This window comes from Pleuronectes platessa, chromosome 5 (genome assembly GCF_947347685.1).
Source record: "Pleuronectes platessa chromosome 5, fPlePla1.1, whole genome shotgun sequence".
NCBI classification, from domain to species: Eukaryota; Metazoa; Chordata; class Actinopteri; order Pleuronectiformes; family Pleuronectidae; genus Pleuronectes; species Pleuronectes platessa.
The window spans coordinates 22,662,761-22,684,921 of NC_070630.1; the positions used below are offsets into that span (position 1 = coordinate 22,662,761).

The 22,161-nt window shown below is 45.7% G+C and overlaps 1 protein-coding gene across 1 annotated transcript; it reads left to right on the plus strand.

Moving 5' to 3' along the window:
• The first annotated feature begins 4,022 nt into the window (after positions 1-4,022).
• On the plus strand, positions 4,023-21,597 carry chrd (chordin). Its single transcript, XM_053422876.1, has 21 exons — positions 4,023-4,392; positions 6,431-6,534; positions 6,649-6,775; positions 8,524-8,676; positions 8,857-8,968; positions 9,238-9,325; positions 10,272-10,413; positions 10,676-10,813; positions 11,669-11,751; positions 13,214-13,361; positions 14,766-14,872; positions 15,610-15,889; positions 16,022-16,263; positions 16,355-16,468; positions 18,014-18,205; positions 18,327-18,420; positions 18,543-18,599; positions 18,747-18,850; positions 19,076-19,339; positions 20,292-20,385; positions 20,651-21,597. The coding sequence occupies exons 1-21, from the start codon at positions 4,251-4,253 to the stop codon at positions 20,713-20,715; spliced, it is 2,850 nt and encodes a 949-aa protein (XP_053278851.1). The 5' UTR covers positions 4,023-4,250; the 3' UTR covers positions 20,716-21,597.
• Positions 21,598-22,161: the final 564 nt, after the last annotated feature.

Below are 22,161 nucleotides of genomic sequence, written 5' to 3' on the forward strand. Positions count from 1 at the left end.
ATCACCTGCTCGCTCTTCTCTCGCCAGTTTCGACCGTGTCTGCCAATCGATGCCGTGTGAATGAATAAACATACAACTCCGCACGACTTCTCCCGGGCATCAGCATGCGGGCTGAGGAAGAGGCCCACTCGTCCCTTTCCGCTGTCGCCAGCAGCATCGAATTAGCTTTACAACTGAGCGGACCCCCCCCATTATTACCATCATCATCAGCATCAGCATAACACTGGCTGCCGCCTCCACCGTGCGCTCCTGGTTTTGTTGCTCCGTCGTTTGCCATTGAAGCGTCCTCCGAGGTACATCCTGCTTTTTACTGATATGCACAGTTGCATACAGACTGCAGCTCCTGTGGTGGTGGTGGTGGTGGTGGTCGGGGCACTTCAGTTCTCTTGATCTGATCACTTTTTCCAGCTCCTCTAATGAGCCGCCTCCTTTAGATGTCTGCATGTGATAAAATACAAAACAAGAGACCCGAACCTGGAATCGGACGCGTGCGTTTGGGATCGGAATGCGACAGGAAATGCACAATTACAGCCTGGGCAAATCTACACATGAGTCAGAAATAAGACTAAGTGGTGCATTTATAGTGCATGAATATATAGAACGAGATAGGAGAGGCCACAGAACGGAATCTGTTCTACGAGCCACATGAGAGGATCTCTGTAGAGCCAGGATGTGATGCTGCCCTGTAGGAAGGCCCAGAGACCTCCATGCGTAACTGCCTCGAGATCAGCTGACTGGTGTTTTCATCCCTTTTGGATTTTTAAGTCGTCACATGTAAGACTCATTGTGTAGCGGGTAAAACATGTCATGCTTGTTAGAGCGGCTCGAGCTTCGATGTGATGAGGAACAGGTGGTGTGTGTGAGTGTGTTTGTGCGTGTGTGTGTGTGTGTGTGTGTGTGTGTGTGTGTGTGTGTGTGTGTGTGTGTGTGTGTGTGTTTGCGGGCGCGCACAAAGGCACATCTGCCGGGCCATCGTAGCTTCTCAGGCTGAATATTCACACCTCCCCGCCCGAGCATGGAGCAAACAGGATGCGGTTCCCCGTGTGAGTGTGTGTGTAGTCAGACAGACAGATTCGGGGAGGGGGGCGGGGGGGTGCATGTAAGGGGGTGGGGGGGGGTGGGGGGGGGTGCTATTAAACAGTCCTCATTTATGACCTGCAAGCCGCGGCGTCTGACAGACATGAGCAAATACACAGCGCGGAGATGGAGAGTGAAATACGCACGGTGTGTATCCATCCAGATGCGCCATTATGGATGATACTGTCGTCTGGTACACATACGCGCACCCCCCACTCCCTTTCTCTCTGCCATAAGCGCGCTCACAAGCGAGGTCTGCGTGAGAGCAAACTGATACTGGTCTTTCAGTGATGTCACATGTGGACCAGTAAAAAGTCTCTTGCTGCATGTTTCCTCTCAGGCCAGAGGAGTTTCTTATCGGATCATTGCGCTCCCCTCGGACAGAGGAGAGATGATATAAATAAAAAAAAACTAAAATGCAGAGCATCGTGTCTGCTTCTCATTAAGCCCTGATTGAAGTGCTGCGCGTTTGTCTCCGAGTCATAAAACGTTCGTCACGGTTAATCGATTTTATTGTGGCTGTAATATTTGGTGATGGCGCTGATGACTTGTGGAGTTAAGGACATTAGGGGCCATAAAGATCTCCAACAGGGTTATATTCAATGCTGCATGAATTAAAACATGACTAATAATGTGTTTATTCTTTACCATATGGTCCCATCTGTGGTTTCACTCGTCTCGAAACCGTTACTTTAGAAAAACATGCGATTAATGTTGTTTATGAATCAGAACAAATTAAACAACATTCAGCAACAACGTAAAACCTATTCCTTCCATATTGATTAAATACTGTTGAATTCGGCCTGGGTTTACCCTCATATCAATACTGTTTCATCTGGTGTTATTTGTCATGCTTCCCCAAAATAGCGCAATGGCTTTTGCGCAGTGTGCATAGTTTGCGCAGTTTTGATACAATCTGACGGGTTATAAGTGAACGGAAGAGTCTCGTACCATGTTTTATCTTTCATAAACAGTTTCGATGATGACATAAAGGAAAGAGAGTCGGTTTCCAAACAAGCGCTGGACGCATCCAATACACAAACAGTCCCCTTGCGCCCTTGTGCCAGCGGGGCTAATAAGTGTACTGGGGTTTTGTTAGCTCCAATAGACAATTTAACCATCCAGTCTGCCTAATGAATCACCGTGTGCAGTGCGGAAGAAAAGCGTCGCTTATCACCCTATGATGAAGTGCAAACAGACCATCATTGACTCCCATTGTTGGGGGGAGGAGGCAGGGGGGAGCGTCAAGCCCCACACCCGGATGGAAGTGGCTCCCACAGGCCACATAATGTGACACATGCATAAAGACAACACCTTGCGCCTCGCACCTCCAGTCGCACTTTTGGCACAAACCCGATGAGATTTGGCACATTGTTTTATTTGGTGTTTTAGTATGAAAACACAATAGTTTATTAAGGGTCTCCAAAAAAATGAGGGATCTCTACAGAGAATTTAATGTGGGGAAAAAAGCAAAATAAGATACATTTAATTATCATTTTTCAGAATGTCCTCTAGATTATATTGTTACAAATCTTGCAGGGGGAAACATGATTACGATCAAAATCCAGTATCAATCACTCCTTTATTCCAAACATTTCAGCCATATAATAAGCCTGACCCCTTCTGAACCCTCTGAAATAAATCACCGGGCGCACCACTACAGTAATGTAAACTTGAACGGCAGAGCGTTTGTCCTGGCCCCCAGGGGACCCCCGCGAGGAACTGGACTGTTGCTCAACCCACTCTGTTTTGTTTGGTGGGAACTTTTCCCAGATCTAAATAGGCCCTAATAAATTTCACTTGTTGTTGATGTTGTGAAGCGCCACAATGGCCACAGTGAGCTCTAATATATTGGAGGTTAAATTGCTTTTGGCACCTGTATCTATGTGAGGGGGGGGCCTACAAATTTAACCGAGGCTTAATATATGGGATTCTGAAGCGGACTCCTCTAAGGTAGGCTTTCTGGAGAGCCAAGAGAAACAGTCGATGGTCTGAAAGAGGACAGGGGCTTGAAGAAGGCCAGGACAAATTGAAACGGCTTGCTTCGAGGCATTCCAACTATTTTCATTTGTTTCTGTTAAGTCACTTAGGTCTCAGCGCCAAACACACTTGAGAAAATAGACGGTGCAGCCAGCCACAGCAGCAGACGCTCACACATTCCTTATTGTACATGATGTGGAGATTCACACTTGCTCGCCACAGGCCCGGCAGATGTAGGTCTTCTTCTTCTCTGATCGCAAGTGGCACCGTTTGCTGAGATATAGGCTTTAGGTCTGTGGCACAGTGATAAAGTCTTAACATCACCATCTATACTGAACCAGCAGGCCATGTGACAAACTAGGAAACTGGGAAATAAATGAAGGGAGCTTTTGGTATCTATAAATAAAAAAAAAAAGAAGAAACTTCACTGATAAATAATCAAAGAAAATAAGGAAGGTAAAAGTAGTTAAGTCCCTGTGGAACCAAGGTTTTGTGACTTTCATAGTAAATATATATATATATATATATTTATATGGCACTTTACCAATACTTATTAAAATAAAAGTATTGCATCAGTACAGCTGATACTAATCGATGAGGGACTCTCCCTAATTCACTGAAAAGCTTCACTTTTTTCCTTAGAGAGTTTTTTTTGGCCCAAACTGTATCAGACGCCAGCTCGTTTCCATATCTTAAGCTTTGGTGAATTGACAGGGGCGTCGATTTGCCTCTCCATCACCCAATCCCCAGCCCCCACGGCCCGTCACCCATCCCTCCCATCACCACCTCCTCCTCCTCCTCCTCCTCCCGCCGGTGGCTGCTTCGAGCTGTTCGGGCAGCAGCATGCTATAAAACAGAGAGGGACGGGACTGGAGTGGAGGTTGGTGCTGAGGACACACACACACACACACACAGAGAGAGAGAGAGAGAGAGAGAGAGAGAGAGAGAGAGAGAGAGAGAGAGAGAGCTTTGGTAAAAAGTCGCCTGATATATCAAACAAAGCTCCTCGACTTCCACGCAGATCAGCACGGACACTTGGATATAAGGAAGAAACTTCTCATTTTATTTTTATTTTTTTACCGTCAGTGTAATCATTCGCTCCAAGTCGCCAGTGGTTCATTGAAAGCCTCTCAGTTGGAGCTTTGAGGAGAATTTTCTGCGGAGACACTTGAGACCAGAGGGTGGTTGTTGGGATGCTGCTTCCCCGCGCGCTCCGCTCCGTGCTGTGCGTCCTGTGCTGCGCGTGGCTGCGCACCGGAGCGGCCTCGCGCCTCAAGACTCCAGCTCTGCCCATCCAGTCAGAGAGAGAGCCGCTGCCGTTCAAAGGCGTGTCAGGTAACCCACCGTCATCTTGTTTGAACACTGGAATGTAAAGTGACTGTATGTTTAACTAATTCATATTAACCAGCCAATAGAAAACGAAGCGTTAACTAATCTAAACTGTTTCACACCAAGCGGGGGCGGTAGCGAGCACTTGAAAAGTCCGGATTTTGTTTAAATCAACGCTTTTTTTAAATCGTAGTTATGCCGAATTGCAGTGCGCACATTGCTGCTGTTATCGATTATAGTATAAGTATCAGATAATCGTGTGTGTTGCATAAAAAAACACAATTAAACTTAATATTTTATTTATTGTGTAGGGGATTTGGTGCTGCCTGTGCGTAAAGGGCCAGTTTACGGACTCGATAGTGGATAACGCTTTAATTACACGCAACCTAAACATGCAATCTTAAATTGACACGTGTCCCCTGCTCCCCCCCACCAATGTAACAACACGGGCTACTTACCCCAGTTTTCCTGAATTTCCACGTACCCTTGAAACGTCCGGTAATTGCCAGTGTTGCTCATGTGTAAAAACCAGCGGCAAACATCTGAGTCATAACCACAGCGAATACCATTTGATTCACGTGTGAAAAAGAAAAAGTCCCTGCGCATACCCGGAGGGGGGAAAGGAGCCAAGCAGCGCGGTTATTATTATTACAAGGTAACTTCTGTGGGGTTCGACCCTGTGGGAACTCCACGTTCACCGTGTAATCCAACGCTGGAAAGTGCAATCAGTCCACTTTTCCATTACAAGCGCTGGCCGCCGCGCACATGATTTATTTCTGCAGAGACAGAAGTGGCAGGCGAAGCGAGCGGCTCACAGTTTGGACCTGCCCTGTTTAAAGTGTGCAGTCACTTTAATGAAAGAATAATGTGAACCAGGTTGGTAGCAGCGAGAGAGGAAGGCCACCAGCTCCAGTCCAGTTAGCATCACGCCCGGTGTGTGTGTCTGTGTGTGTTTTTGCACTTATAGTTAGATATAGGCGCTCTCATCAAACACCACCAACTCTTACCTTCAGACACTTATTCTGACCAACATGCAACACTATTCTATTATTGCACCGCAGTAATAATATCACCAAAAACTATTTTTATCTACAGCACATTAGAAAGGTTATGAGTTTTTGAATAGACTCCAGCACACAGGATTTAAAGTGACTCAATGACTCTAATCTCCACATCTACATGGAGTGTGAAATTAAATTTGTATTTATTTGTATACCGCCAAATCACAAAATACATTATCTCAAGGCACTTTATAGTAATGTGGAGACCCTAACCCCTCTTATCTATAAGCAGAATTTAGTTTCCACATGATTCATCCAATGTGGGTGTAAACACTGATTCAGTTTGATTCTGTGCTCACATTATGTTTGGTGGTTATTTCATTTCAAACCTAAAATGCTGAAGTGGATATTTAACACTGCAATAACCATTTTAATGTCTGTGCCACGCAGAGTTTGCTCTAAAGGGAGGCACTTCATCACAATCCTTTCTTACTTCTATGAAATGTCCTCTGAAGCTCTCTTGAACAAAGGTTGGCCAACATTCTGTGCATTTCTGGGAATGCCTCATCATCCCTCAGTGGAAAATTGAATATCTCCCCTGCTTGCTCATGGATCATTTCTTCGAGACAGGATGCAGGGTTCAGTCCCAAGAAACTGGCCAGGAGTCCAGGGAGTTTTGGTCGCCTCCAAACATGTCTGGGCAGTGAGCTGTGCGAGATTTATTTGTTGAAAATATGAAAATTGGTGCAGTGGTCTGGTCGGCCCAGTTTGTCATCCTGCAGCCTGACACTCAATAAAAGCCACAGGGTTGCACTTTTTTTTCTTGCTCTTAACTATCAGAAGCTCTGTATAAATCAGCCTCGAGTAAACTCTTCTCTGCTTCCTATAATTAATCTGGGCATAATTTAAGATCAAAACCCTCATATGTAATTATGTCATTTCACGTCTAAACAAGACTGCCTGTTGTTTTAGAAGGCGACAGTGTGATGATGATGCGTGACCCCAGAGATCAGTGTGTGTACTCACCAGTGTTTGTGTTGCAGGATGCTCATTTGGAGGTCGCTCCTACTCTCTGGAGGACACATGGCACCCGGATCTGGGGGAGCCCTTCGGTGTAATGCACTGCGTCCAGTGCCTTTGTGAACCGGTAAGTTGGATCTCAATGTCCCGGCTCCTTTTGCACGTGTATGTATATATCACGCTCACTTTGCGCTGTGTTGTTCATGTTGTGTGATGCCGCTATTTCTTTTGTGTTGTGCAGCAAAAGAGTCGTCGTGGAAAGGTGTTTGGGAAGGTCAACTGCAAGAACATCAAACAGGACTGTCCCGACCCGAACTGTGACCATCCCGTCCTGCTGCCGGGGCACTGCTGTAAAACCTGCCGTAAAGGTAACCCCCCCCCCACTCCCAGTGCTCTCCAGTTTCTTACATTCAAACTTGTTCTGAGGTTTAGCTCCCCCCTGCCTCTCTGCCTCACAACAACGGCCTCTTTCCCTCAGTTTTGTTTGAATCATACTTCTCTCTCCCTCTCTCATCTCCATTTCCCCTATTGGGACCTCAGTTTTTTTTCTTTCCCTGTGGGTCAGCTGGTAAGTCTTCAGAGCAGCTGCCGGACTCAATGAGCACGTCAGTTGATTTTCCATTCAGCCGCATCAAATAGACATTTTCTCTTAACCAGCCTAAACTGAAAGTATCACCCATCTATTCAGCCTCATTCACACGCTGCCACTTACCTTGTCCACACACTGCTGCACACAAAGTTCCACCTTATTAGACAATTGCAGCAACCCTGCGTGCACACACACAAACACACACATACACACACACGCAATTAGGGGGATTCTTCATGCGGCACTGTTATTTAGCAGATTGGGTGTTTCTTTATGCCACGTGTGAGTGGTAATGGAATGGAAAGTAAAGGTAAAGCACCGTTAGACCAGTGTGTGTGTGTGTATTTGTGTGTGTGTGTGTGTGTATGCGTGTGTGTCTGTGTGTGTGTCAAGAGTTGGAAAGGCTGTGACTGTGTGGTCAAGTTTGTAGGAAAAGGTTGAGTGTGTTTGTCTTACCATATGCTCCAGAGCAGCTAGTATATTTCTGTAAGTGATGGAAAATGGTGTGTGTTTCTGTGTGAATGTGTTTGTATATATGTGTGCGTAATGACTGGTGCACCTGAGGATAGAGTACTGCTAAGTGGGGAGAAGTGAGAGTGACACTCCCCAGAAGCCTTCAGCGTGCCCAGTGGAGCAGAGAAAAGGTGAGGGCAGAATGACGAGAATTAAGGTGTGAGTGTGTGTGTGCGAGTGTGTGTTTGTGCTTGTGCGCTTGTGTGCGAATCAGTCGCCAAGACAGAAAACAGACAGTGCAGCTGCTCCCCACAAAACACCTTGGGAGAAATTTGGGTGACAAGTCGGGTTGACTAATAGGCAACGTGTGGTTTTTCGTTCTCAAGATTGTGTCAGTGTGTCTTGAGTCGGCTGAAGCAGGAGCTAACCACTGCATGTGCGTCTGTGTCTGTTTGAGGGTGTGCGTTCGAAAAGCGGCGAGGTCGACACATTACATCAAGATGCACGTCAGTTTGTGTGGAACAGCGGGTCACTGTTGGGATCGCACGCCAGTGTCACTCTCAATTCTCCTTAAGCTCTTCAGCTGCAAGAGACCCACCGGTTAGTTTCCCCTGGGTGAGAGGGGGAGAGAGAGAGAGAGAGAGAGAGAGAGAGAGAGAGAGAGAGAGAGAGAGAGAGAGAGAGAGCGGGTGGGGGGTGGATGAAATGGGCTTTAGCCTTCACCGTACCATTGCCCAGAAATTGGCGTCTGACATCTTACACATCCTTTAAATACCTTGTCCACGCATTTCACACTTTTCATCCAGACCCAATACACAGTCAGAGAGAAGACAGAGGACAGCTGATGCTTTCGTCTCGTTCGGTCTTTGGAAAGCGTCGCTGCCAGAAACTGAAACCGTTTCAAAGGCTTGATTCCACATGAGAAACTCTTATTTCTTCCAGAAAACGAATTGCTAACTAAACATGTGGATATTCCAAAAACGATTACATGAGTTGATTATTCCCTGGCCATCAATAGAACCTCCATATTAACTGCATATTTAACATATATATAACTCTGCTTTGCTTCCCCAGGTGATGGTGACATGAAGCAGACGGACGCCGTCCTGGACAACTTTGAGTTTTTCCAAGAGAAGGGAAAAGACAAGGAGGGCGACCTCCACAAATCTTACAACGACAGGTCGTACCTGAGCTCTGAGGACATGGGCCCCGGGGAGAGCCGCACTGGTGAGCAGGAGCATTAAGAGACGGAAACCACTGCTGCAGTTAGAGTCATTTCAGATATTAAAATGTGAAGTAGGACACCAATGCCCCACAGGCATGCAGCACATGCTGTCAGTAAGAAAAGAACCTCGATTAAATGACTGGAACTACATTCAAATAACTCTGGCCTGTGTCCTCCTGCAGACTTTGTAGCCCTGTTGACAGGCGGGACGGACTTGGGGAGCTCCAGTGGTGTTGCCAGAGCTCGCTTCTCCCTGACCAGAACCAGTCTGGCCTTCTCCATCACATTCCAGAGGTAACACACAGACTGAGTTTCAATGGGTTTTTCTGTTTCTTTATAGCTTTAGTTTAGTGGTGCGCTCTCTTCTCTCTCATAACTTCCCGGCTCCTCTCCTGTTCCCTGCCCCAAACAGACCTGAAGTGTTTAGAGAAGGGAATTTAAAAGACGTCATGATTGATCTGTTGTTTTGCAGCCTCACTTTGTTGAGAAGTAACAAAAGGGAGCTGAAAAAAAATGAACACGACATTAAACATTGGTCATTTTTTCCACCCATGACTTTTCAGAATGGACCGTCCCAATAAGATACTCTTCTTGGATTCAGACGGGACCACTGCATTTGAGTACAGGGTCTCCAAGGGACAGCCGGACATGGTAAGACACCACTGAAAAGAATCTCTTATCATTCCTCTGTCAATGTTTTTTTTGTCATGTGTGTCCGTGTGAGAGAGAGAATAAAAGATCTGGTAGGAATAACATTCTCACAGCACGACTCGACACTCAGACGCACAACCCGAACACACAAACACACACAAACACTTCATTTTTGCTTCATTGCCTCTTTGTAAACATCATAAACTCTCTCTCATTCCGTGATTGCACCGAACATCAACACTCGCTCACCTTCAGGTTCGAGCTTCAAGTCTGAGTTTGATAAAAAGGCCAGCCTCATTGTGATGAATCATTAAAGCAATATGTTGGTGTAACAGTAGTACCTACACATGCGTGTCCACAAACTCCCTGAGGTCCGACCCAATCACTGCACGTCATTTGCTGCCAAAACGCACACACATCTCCTCATTCCATGTCAGACCCCAACACTGGAGCCCCGTAAATACAGGTCCTGGAAAAAATGCTCCTATTATTATTTTTGGATAAATGTCAGTGCCAGGAGGACCTCAGAGAAAATACTTGTGGACAAAGAGGGAAGATTGTTGGGGGGGGGGGGGGGGGTGGCCGGGTTAAGCTGGAGCAAGGAAGAGAAAGAGAGAATGTTTCACATGTTACATCACTGCTTAGCAGGGGGACAGAGCGTATCACTAATTGAAATGGAGATTACCTCTGAACTCTTGAGTTATGAAGTGCCGGCACGCTGCCACATTTCTTCCCTCTGCTCTCATGAAGCGTGTTGAAGGGCCGCAGCCTGTGGTTCACAACACGATCCCGTGGTTCGATGTATGCAGCACGTGTGTTTGTCAGTTTGCCCAAATGTTACATGAGCGAGTAAACAGATTTAAAGATTATATCTCATATATAAGTAGGAGTGGATGTTGTCGCATCACAATGCTGCCGCCTCATTGGCCTGTGTGTGTGTCTGCAGATCTGTGGAGTCTGGAAGAACCTGGCTAAGCCTCTCATGCGACAGCTGCAGTCTGAGCATTTGCGCATCCGCATGACCACATCGACGAGCCGACTGGACGAAGTGGAGGGGAAGATCATCAAACACAGAGCTCTGTTTGCTGGTAAGTGTGCACGGAGGACATTATAGCGTTCTCTATCAGACCAGACATGTGTATGCCTTTGTTCTTTGTGCTGTTCCACACAATAAACTCAATATTTACAAATCGGTGGAGCTGTGTATATTCTCATGTAATCTTTAGCAGCCATTGATGGATTAATGCAGTGAAAAAGTGAGGGCTTTGTTTACAGAAGAGTATTTGTATAGAAGTCCTGTAAGAGAGGGCAGATACTCAATGTGCTGATGTGCTCGTGTCTCACGTATAGAGACATTCAGTTCAACGCTGACGTCCGAGGAGGAGAACTCAGGCACGGGAGGCATCGGCATGCTGACACTGAGTGACACGGGGAACAACCTGCACTTCATCCTCATCCTGCAGGGCCTCATCAAACACAAAGACAAAGGTGAGTGACGGGAAGCTAGAGTCCAAGTGTTTGGGAACATAGTGACACTGAGAAACTGCAGGTTGGACAGAAAGAGAACAAACCAGAGTTCAGAGGGTTGGGATAGATAAACACCAGATATTAAGACTGATGGGTGGAAGATCAGTTGCAAATTACTTCTCTCAGTTTCCCTTTAACAAATACTGAAGTTGCATTCCCCTTTTAGAACTAAAAGGAGACAAACAATGTAGCTGTTCATTTAAAAAATGACCTCCTCTAAATCTGGATCCTGCATAGATTGTATAGTTTTTTTGCAAATCAACACAACTGGATCCAGACTCGTGTGATGGGATTACTTCAGTTCATCCGTTTCTAATAATGTCACCTTCAATCTGTAAAACTTCCTTTAAGCTAGGGTTGATAATTCTGGACAAGCTATAGCAACAGCAGGCATAGTTAACTGACAGTTCTAGAAGACGACTTTTCAGAGTCTCTAACTTCTGGCCATCGTCTCTATTTACAACGGTGTATGTGTCTCCGACTGAAGAGTGTGGTCATGTGCAATGAGATCACAGACAGGGTGTGTGCAGGCAGGCAGGTCTGTTGCTGACAGACAGGTACACCAGCCAGACCAACTTTACTTCAGCCCTGAGAGGCCACAGGCTTTTCTCTTTTTTTCCAGATGACTTTATTTATCATTATGATCATTTTTTCAGTATTAATTTATCAACCCCACCTTTAATTGTTGAATTTTGAAATGGTTATATTAGTCATATACTTGACTCTCTCTCTCTCTCTCTCTCTCTCTCTCTCTCTCTCTCTCTCTCTCTCTCTCTCTCTCTCTCTCTCTCTCTCTCTCTCTCTCTCTCCCCTCAGAGCCCGTCTTGGTGCCCATCCGTGTCCAGCTCATGTACCGCCAGCACATCCTCAGGGAGATCCGAGCCAACATCACCTCTCATGTGAGTGTTAACACACATTTACTAGAAGGGGCAGATACCAAAACTGAAAAGCGACTGATCGGCAACATTTTGTAGCAAATATATCAATCTTTACATCTGAAAAATCCTCATTTGTAAAACTCGAAATAGACAAAATATTCAGCGTTTGCTCTAAGATAAGAAGGGAAAAGTGGGAGTAGTGTTCGGAGGAGGAGCAGGGTTGTTGTTGGTTAGGAACATATGACACAGTAACCCACCCACCACCACCACTACCACCACCACCACCACCTTCCCTCTCTGAGACGGATGTGGTTGGGTCCCCACATCCTCGCGCGGTTGTCGCCGGCGCTCTGATCACAGCTAACTACCCTGAGACGGGACAAGAGAAAAAGGGATGGAGACGAGGACGAGGGGGGAAACGAGGAGAGGGAGAAAGTTAGGGAGCTTTTGCAGGGGACAGATGTGAGCGAGGGATGAGAGACAGAGAAAGAGGGAGGCAGAGAGGATGGACTGCGTACACACTCCACACACATGTCAGTGGTTAGTGGTCTGTGGGCTGAGATGGATGGAGGGAGGAAGGAGGGAGGGAGCGGGTGATGAAAGGCGGGCCTGGTTTTAATTCTGCCAGGAATTGCATGAAGAGCCGATGCGCTCCTTTCAAGCCTGGTGGTGAGGGACACTGTCCGTGAACATGATGTGAAAGCTTTGACCTCGGCGAGCGTCCCCGGGCCAGACGTCGAAACCAAAACCGCTGACTCATGTCAAGTGGAGCTGAGTCACAGACGCATGTAAACAACAGACATCTGACAAGTCATTTTTCAAATCTAACCCTCATATACAAGCCAGCGCATTGGATTTTTTGGACAGTGTTACTGCTCCTCCTGATTTATATCACACCCCGATATATCCTTCCTCACCTTACTTCTCCCTCATTATTCTGTCCGTTCGTTTCCCCAAATATAAGTCACCCTCTCTCCGTCCGGCCACTTCTCTGCTCCCGCTCTGTTTTGGCTCCTCACCGTGTGGATTTATGGCACATGTATATTTATATTGAACCGAGGCCCCGGAGTCATAAAAGTAACATTTCTTCAACACGCTCGTACATCTGTCCTATTAATCCAACATTTCTCAAAATCCTGACTGACCCCCCCCCCCCCCCGCCCCCCCCCCCCCATTCCCCTGTTCCCCAGCCTGCCTGCCTGAGATTAATCTTCACTCAATATGAAACATGTTACGGCAATGGGAGCCATATTTTTGCCCTGGGTTTAAGTGTGCACTTGCGGGTGCCATGATTGATACACTGTGGTTTCATGTCACAGCACAGCTTGTGTCCGTCATGGCTACTGACTTTGTGATTGTGGAATTAATCTCTCACACTGGCAGTAGAACCAACATCAGGTCAACAAGATCTCAAAGACACAAGGCGACTTTTCCCCCTTCCGACAGCTGACCCGCGTTTAACTCCATTTCTCAATCTGTGCAGGATCCAGACTTTGCCGAGGTGCTGACAGACCTGAACAGCCGCGAGTTGTTCTGGCTATCTCGCGGTCAGATGGAGATCACCGTGACGACCGAGGCTCAGGATCCGCGGCAAATCTCCGGCTTCATCACCGGCAGGAAATCCTGTGACAGTAAGTGTCCCCTGCTTTACTCTCCTCCGCGTGTTGGTCCTCCGCACACTCTGCGTTGTGTGTGTTGCGTCTCAATGCTGCAGGCGCAACAAACACGTAGGTCGCTGGGAATGTGTTTGGAGTCGTAGCTGGTTTGTGCTCGTCCATGTGTGGCTGTTTTCGTCGGTCCTCTCTATAAATACTTCTTTTTTCTCTCTGTCTCCATCCTTTCAAGTCTTATCACTGGGGAAAAACCCTGTTTATAGACCTTCTGTTTGACTTGGTGGCCCACCAACACTGTGTATGCATGTCCATGTGTGTGTGTGTGTGTGTGTGTGTGAAAGAGAGAGACACTGAAAGAGACGCAGAGGTTTCAGGAATGTTGTGGACAGCCCAATCGTCTGAAACCGTAAAAGCATGCACACATGGTCTTTTCATCGGATGCATAGTTGTACAGGAACATGGAACATCAAGGTGTCGGACACTCTGAAACACTTTGAGGGGTGTTTTTATTCTCTAACAGACACAAACACATGCACACAAACACACACAAATACACATAAAGACTCTATTTTATGAAAGTTTATACACGCACACACACAAACACACCGCTGCCAAGGTCACAGTCTGCTGGACATGACTCTCCTTGCTGGTGTTCCAGTTCTGTGATTAACAGCTTGACGTTATGTATGAAGAATTCGAACCCAACACACTCTTCTCCCTCTCTTCTCTCCTCCTTCCCGTGCCTGCTCTCCCTCTCTCCTTCTACCAGTCTCTCCATTCAGCGGCGGCCCCGTGGTCTGCTGTCCTCTTCGTGTGTCTTTGGCAAAACGATCCTCGTAAAACTTCCTCCGTTCTTTTCTCATCCTTCTCAGTTACTCATTCCCTCCTGTCATTTCAGCTCAATCTTTTTAAGCCTTCTGCATTCAGCAAGGGTTACCTCATCGCAAGGCTTAACCTTGGGTGGGTTTAATGTGTGTGTGTGTGTGTGTGTGTGTGTGTGCGTGTGTGTGTGTGTGCTTAAACATGTATGCATTTGGCTCAAGGTCGCGCACAATTACACGAGCAGGAACGCCTCCTGATTAGTGGTTCAATTGAATCTGTCCCCTCAATGACTCTTACTTCTTGAAGGGAGGACGTTATGGGCATGTGGCTTCGGTGTGTCTGTTTGTGTGTGTGTGTGTGTGTGTGTGTCTGTGTGTTTGTGCGTGTATGTGTGTAGCTGCAGAACACGGGTAAATGTGCCCCCAGTGTTTTCCATCCTTCACCCAAACCAGCAGATTTCTCACATGACAGAAATGGTTGCCTCATCAGTCGTGCTGTCAGGCTCTGTGGTGCGAGGGAGGAAAACTCCGAGGGGAAAATGACTGGCTGTGCTCTGAAGTGGATTTTTGATATTAATCTTGGTCTTGTTTGCCTGCTCAGCTATTCAGAGTGTGATGTCCAGTGGTGATGCCCTGACCCCGGGGAAGACCGGAGGTGTGGGATCCGTCATCTTTAACCTCCATGATAATGGCACGCTGGACTACCAGGTGAGGGCTCCATCAGGAGGATTTGATTGTTGTTTTATCAAACATTTTAATAATCATACATGAGTCGCACAACAAAAGATCCTTATGAATATTTCCTCAACATTCTGTTCTAATATCCAATATTTGTGGTTTATTATAACTAAACCTGTTGTATTTATAGAGTTAAGCTCAATCTGTCGCTCTCAGCTTGGGTTGAAAATGTGGAACTATGGGTACTAATAGTAACAGCATTCCTATTACTTTCAATAAACCTGTACATCACCAGTCTTACAATAAATGTCATGGACTCACCGTCACAAAAAGTGGGTTTAAATTTACTAAACAGTTAAAAACACATTCTCGTTTGTAACGGTGTAAAATTAGGCTGATCCCAGATCAGATTCACCCACACCCACAAGTAATCAATAATTCAACATCCCCTCCAGACACTTGTTCAGACCTATACGTATTCTGTGCTTTGAATCACTGATTTTCCTATTTTTTAATTACATCTACCCATCTCCTAATGAAAAATCCAGAATCTTTTTCAATGCATACTTTTAGTTTAAGTACTGAACACAAGATGTTGATGTCTTGCTTCATTGAAAAACTCCTACAATTTTAAGTAAGCACAGAGGGACTTCTCCTCTTCAGCAGATTCAAGTGATAAACTCACTTACTGCTCATCACAATGAATTCAATAACATGCCTATAACGTGAAAAGGGGTTTAACTGTAAGTCTCATCTCCTTCGTTCAGGTCCAGGTTGCAGGTCTCACCAGCGACGTGGTCGGCCTCACCATCGAGCTGAAGCCACGGCGTCGCAACAAGCGCTCGGTTATTTACGACCTGACCACGGACTACAACAAGGCCTCGGGCCAGGCGGTGGGCAGCTGGAGTCGCCTGGAGGCGCGACACATCCACATGCTGCTGCAGAACGAGCTGTTCATCAACGTGGCCACGGCACACAACCAGGAGGGGGAGCTCAGGGGGCAGATCAGGGCTCTGCTCTACAGCGGCCTGGAGGCACCCAGACATGGTGAGGAGGGGAGGGACCAAAGTCAGGAAATTCAACAAACACATTGAATTGCTTTATAAAATTGCAAAACACAGAAGACTCTTCCTTAATCCGGGATCCACTCTCATGTACATCCATGTTTTCCTCCTCCAGAGTTGCCCACCCCTCTGGCCGGCCACTTTGTGTCCCCACCAGTGAGAACCGGCGTCTCGGGCCACGCCTGGGTCTCAGTGGACAAACAGTGTAACCTGCATTACGAGATTGTCGTCTCGGGACTCAGCAAGGCCGACGACCTCACGGTGAGCGCCCACCTCCACGGGCTGGCTGAGATCGGGGAGCTAGACGACAGCAGCTCCACGCACAAGACGCTGCTCACCGGCTTCTACGGATCACAGGTACATCCGTTCAAAAATGGACATGAGGGAGAACATCCACATGCAAAAGTGTCCCATGTATAAACCCATCCTCTCCTCTCCTCTCCTCCAGGCTCAGGGGGTGTTAAAGGACATGAGTGTTGAGTTACTGCAGCACCTGGACCAGGGAACAGCCTTCATCCAAGTCAGCACCAAGCTCAACCCCCGCGGAGAGATTCGAGGACCGGTAAGAGAGACGATCAAGACAAAAACAATCACCTCACATTCATTATTACCACCAATACGTGTTAAATAACATGTTCATCCAAACATGCTTAAGAGATACACTTCTCTGGTGATTTGTTAGAATTTTTTTGAGCTTTTAGTACATTCTCTTATTTATTAAGGGCAAATTTCTCAAGGCAGGGCTTCAGCAGGGCTCGTCACTCGGGCAGTTTAGAGTTCAGTTAAGGATTCAGGTCTCCCACGGTGGTCCAGAGGTTTGAGAGGCCCCTGAGCCTGGTGTGTGGCATTTCTGAGGGAAACAACATGGATGAGTTGTTTCTGCATGAAAAGTATTTAAAAATGGGAACAAAAAGACAATAATCAATTGCCTCAGTGGGATCTAAAACCATCAATATATGTCCACAGTGGTGAAATTGGGCTACTTTTACTACCCCAGCCCAGCCACAGCACAATGACCTTAACACACACAAGTGTTTTACTATTACAAGACAACCATTTAACGACCATAGCACCATAAAACTGCACCTGTAGCAGTGTGGTCCAGCTAGGGAGCTGGTGATCAGATCACTTTGTGGTTGAAACTTTGGTTTCTATAATAGAAGGAAGTAAAGGTGTTAAGAAAAATACACATTCACACATTACAATTTAATGATGAACTGAACAAATACTTCTTTTAATTTTTAAACTTGCCGAATTCTGTATTTTTTTGCATCATGTGTTCAATGATGTGTGGCTTTGCTCTAATCTATCGAGCTAACAGTAAACAAGGTATGACTTAAATTAGCCTCTCACTCAATCAGGAGGTGTACAGGGATATTGGACGTACGTGTAAATTGTGGCCCCTTCATGGCCCCTGATTTAGAAAAATCCCTGATCCGTCACTGAAGATCGCAGAGCCATGGTGAAGAAAAGATGTTTATACTTTGCTATTCGCCAAAAATTGTCATGCCCTGTTTGCAAATTTTGTAAGCAAAGTGATGATTTAACATGGACAATCGGAGGAGCAGAAAAGCAGAGCAGTTTATTAGATTAAAAACAAGAAGTCAAGTCCTCGGGGCCTCTATAAACCATCTCAGTGTTTATGTGTCTGTGTGATTGCTCACGTAGCCTTCACGGGCCAACGCAAACACACAATGTCACTTTCACTGGCGAGTGCTGTCGGCCTGGAGAGAGGTTTGTTGATGAGTAAAAATATAACTGGGCTTCAGTGGCACACTAGCTCCGAGCACAGTTGCCTGCAAACCTGTGTGCAGCTTGGCAGGTGGAGCTGGTGATGAGTTCTTTGTTCAGTGGCTCCAGCTGGTTTAATAGCAAACAGGTCGGACACATAAACGGCCATCTGCTCGGGAGCACAGCAGCGCTTCATTTTGGAACAATTAACAAGCCACAGCGTGACTTGCGCTGACCCTAACCCTAACCCTAACCCTGCGCTCAGGTGTGGACAACAGATCTCCTAACATCTCCCTCTCGGTTTTTTCCCCCTTCTCTGTCGTTCATCTCCACCCATCCCTTCTTTCCTTTTTTCCGACACACCTGCCATTTCCAGGTCCATGTGCCAAACAACTGTGAGTTTGGGACCAGAGGGGAGGTGGAGGAGGCTGAGTTTGACGACCTGTTTGTGAAGGACCCGGAGGAGATGAAGAAAGACCCACATACCTGCTTCTTTGAGAACCAGCACCACGCTCACGGCTCCCGCTGGACACCCAGCTACGACAAGTGTTTCACCTGCAGCTGCCAGGTAACAAAGCACGACCAACACAAAGACAGCTGGGAAAAAAGCACTTTTGTCAGGACTGATTATTTGATTTACCTTGTTTCACAATTCAAACTCACTCTTGGTCATCTTTTTTCTTCTGTAGAAGCGAACGGTGATCTGTGATCCAGTCATCTGTCCGGTGTTGACCTGCTCCAGAACCATCCAGCCTGAAGACAAGTGTTGTCCTGTCTGTGACGGTGAGAGAATCAGAGAAATAGACTTTGATTTCTGTGGACATATTCCTATTGTCCCAAAGTGTCAAATGATAAAGTTTAAATCTAATGCTGGTTCTGTCTCCATTTCCTTTTTCTCTGTACAGAGGCGAAGGACCCGAAGGACATGAAAGCTCCGGAGAGAGTGGAGGAACATCCTGAAGGTATGCACCACCTCTCGTCTATTGTAGTTCCTCCTCTCTTGTGTCTTTTTATGCTCTGCTTGTTTCACTGAATTTCTGCCCACATTTAAAGTTTAACTCTGGATAACTCAGGCAGTTTCTCTCTAACCTCTTCTCCTCCTCTCCCAGGTTGTTACTTTGAAGGAGACCAGAAGATGCATGCCCCAGGAACCACATGGCATCCCTTTGTTCCTCCCTTTGGCTACATTAAATGTGCTGTCTGCACTTGCAAGGTAAACACACATCAACAAGCCCACTCACATCTGGCTGGATTTACTTTCCAAAAGCCCTTAATGGATCGTTTATTTTTTGCACCGGACTCCAAAGTACATTTCTCGTCATTTCTTTCTTGAGGACTGACGAGACTTTTTGACTTTGTTTGAATAAAGGAAAAACAATGAGTCCGATTCAAATGAGCTGAAGCAAAATTGCTGACGATGCTGCATTTTTCTTTCCAGGGATCTACAGGGGAGGTGCACTGTGAGAAGGTGACGTGTCCCGTGCTGACCTGCAGTCACCCCGTGAGACGCAACCCGTCCGACTGCTGTAAAGAGTGTCCGGAGGAGGAGAGGACGCCTGCAGGGCTGGAGCACAGTGACATGATGCAGGCTGATGGCCCGAGGCACTGCAAGTTTGGCAAGAACTATTACCAGAACAGCGACAACTGGCATCCCTGGGTACCGCTGGTGGGCGAGATGAAGTGCATCAACTGCTGGTGTGATGTAAGTACACGCTGGCCTCCAAGAATTGTTGGATAACTGGAATTTGCAGACATAAAGGTCAATTTGTTAATCATGTAAATTGCCTGAAGGTAGCTCATTAGAGACCAAAAGAACATTGTAAACTGATGTTGACTGAAGACAGTTCAAACTAAGTTCTTTAAACATACCATTAGAAAAGTGATCCTATCATGAAACCAGGACTTTGGCAAATGTGAGTATTTGTACATGGACTTTTATCATCGGCCATTTCAAGCAAAACTACTTTATTCACTAATGAGTTTCCACAAAGAACTTTTTTAATTGTTGAGGTCGCCTTTGGATTTGGATGTTTCTCTTATTTGAACAGTGGCATCAAATATCACTTCACCATCACATGTATTTTGGCAGCATATTGTAGTAACACTCAACTTCTTGTTATTGTTGTTACTATTATTATTATTTGATGTTATTTAATGATGCAAACAGCTGTGCTGTGCATTACTGCCACCAGCTGGCAGTCATAATGCATTACTTACTACCAGGCGCTTGTCGAAACAAGACGAGATGCACAAAAGAAGCTGCATAAACATATGATTTGTATAATCTAATACTTAAAAAATCATTGGCCTTTGCCAATCAATATCTTCCTATTAAAATAGAATCAAATAAAAATTTGCAAATGTGCAACGCAAAACTACGCATTCTTAAATCCATCAGGTTGTCAGAAGCACACTCCATATTTCCTGGGTATAAAAATTACCAACTGTTCATCAACATGTATGAACTGCAGGTTAAGTGCAATAACAACATAGAAAGCTGTATTAAATGAATGATATTTTCACAACTTACCTGTTTAAGATTAAATGATGTAAATGTTAACATGCAGGCTAACAAATTTGTCGTTTCTATCTCACGTTCTGACAATCCTGTTTTTCACCATCCTAAACCTCGATGTTCATCTTCTTCTCCACAGCACGGTGTCACCAAGTGTCAGAGGAAACAGTGTCCAGTGATCACCTGCTCCAACATCACCCGCAGAGAGGGCACATGCTGTCCTGAATGTGGTGGTGAGCCTTCCACGCACACACACACACACACACACACACACACACACACACACACACAAGGAGGGAATTAGCTGATATATCTGCGAACTGTAACCTTTATTTAGTTATTTAGTTATTTAAAAAAATGTTATGGCTAACGTTGCTGCTGACCTTCAGCTGGTAGTTCTTCTGTCACTCAATAGATTTTTACATGTCAGTATCAAACCTGAAGCTGCGTCAGTGTTGTGCTTCCTGGGTCTTAACTTTATTTTTGTGTTTGCGTTAGATTCCAAAGAGGAGGACGACCTGCTGATGAAAGCTCCAGACAAAAGACGAACCTTGCGACACTGATCTGTGGGGAGACCAAAGAAAAAACCCTGAACCCGTAACTTTTACCCATCGAAGCCCCCTCGTCCCAGGTGGACACCCACCCAGAGCCATACTGGGTCTCCCCACCTAGCCCCCCCATCCTCACACCCACCCAGTTATCAGCTTCAGGATTGTACTGAACAGAAGCAGAGACGGAGGAATGATCAAATGAAACACGGACTCATTAATGAAGCCATGAGGAGGACCAACCAGACTCTATCAGCCTGCTGCTGCCTTCTGCTTCCCGCCTTAACGTTTTCTCCAGGAACGTCTTCTTTCTTTTGCTTTTTTCAAAGAAGCTCAACAGGACAAAATGTGTAGATGTAGATGTGAAGCGAAGCTGGGACTGTTTAACTGTTGGATTTTAAAATGGGAAAGACTGTGTGGCATGTGTTTCTTTGACAGGGCTTCTTTTTGAAGTGCAGAGCAGGATGAATGCGAGTGTGTGTGTGAATGTGTGTGTGTGTGTGTGTGAATGTGTGTGTGTGTGTGTGTGTGTGTTTACCGGTATAAGATAGGACTAATCAGCGATATAGAAACTTTTACATGAAGAAAGTGGAGTCCAGAAACAAATGAACTTATCTCTGCAGTCAGTCTACAACTTTCATTAGTTGTACAAACATATTTTGACTTGTCATCACTTGTGTCGGCGTCAGGATCCGTCCTGATTGGCCGGGAGATAAGCTGGAAACCTTCTCGGCTGCCGTTTCGGTGCAACACTTTTAGTCTTCGCCGCCTGTTGAACTCCTCTGCATTGATTGTTCCAAATAATTCATTTGTATGGATTTTTTTTATCATTGTTGTTTATGAATATGAAGCTGGTTTGTACTTTGTATTTATTGAATGGTGTGGAGACAAAATAAAAAAAAGTTTGTTGGTTAAAAAAAGAGACAAGGGAATGCCTGTGGTATTTTATTTTGGATGCTGTCACTAACCACCTCTGATAATCCCGCCTTCCTTCCCTCTTTGCGTTTCTATCTTTCTTCTTCATCTGGACGCTTTGGGATTTTAGTTTTCCACGTTGTAGCTCTCAGTCCCACTGTTTTTCCATCTCCGTTCCTCTTTCCTCACAGTTGTTCACATATGGAGCTGTGATTATCACTGGATGAAAAGCCAGAGTGACTCGACTTAATCCTTTGTTTTGAGTTCCTATTTCTCCATTGTTCTCTCTCTCTGCCTCTTTACACCCTTTATTGATTCCCTTCATCTTTTTTGGCAGTTTTTTCTTTTCATCTGTAATTTTCTCCTCTTTTACTTTATGTCTTTCCTTCTTATTTATGGTTTCTTCTGTGATCTTTTCTTTTCACACCATATTTTCCTTTTTCTTTCATTCAGTTTCTTTTTCTTCTTTTTCCTTAGCTTTCATGTCGTACGTTCCTTTTCTTTCCCTCCCTTTTCTTTCTATCTTTTCCATTCCAATTATTTTTC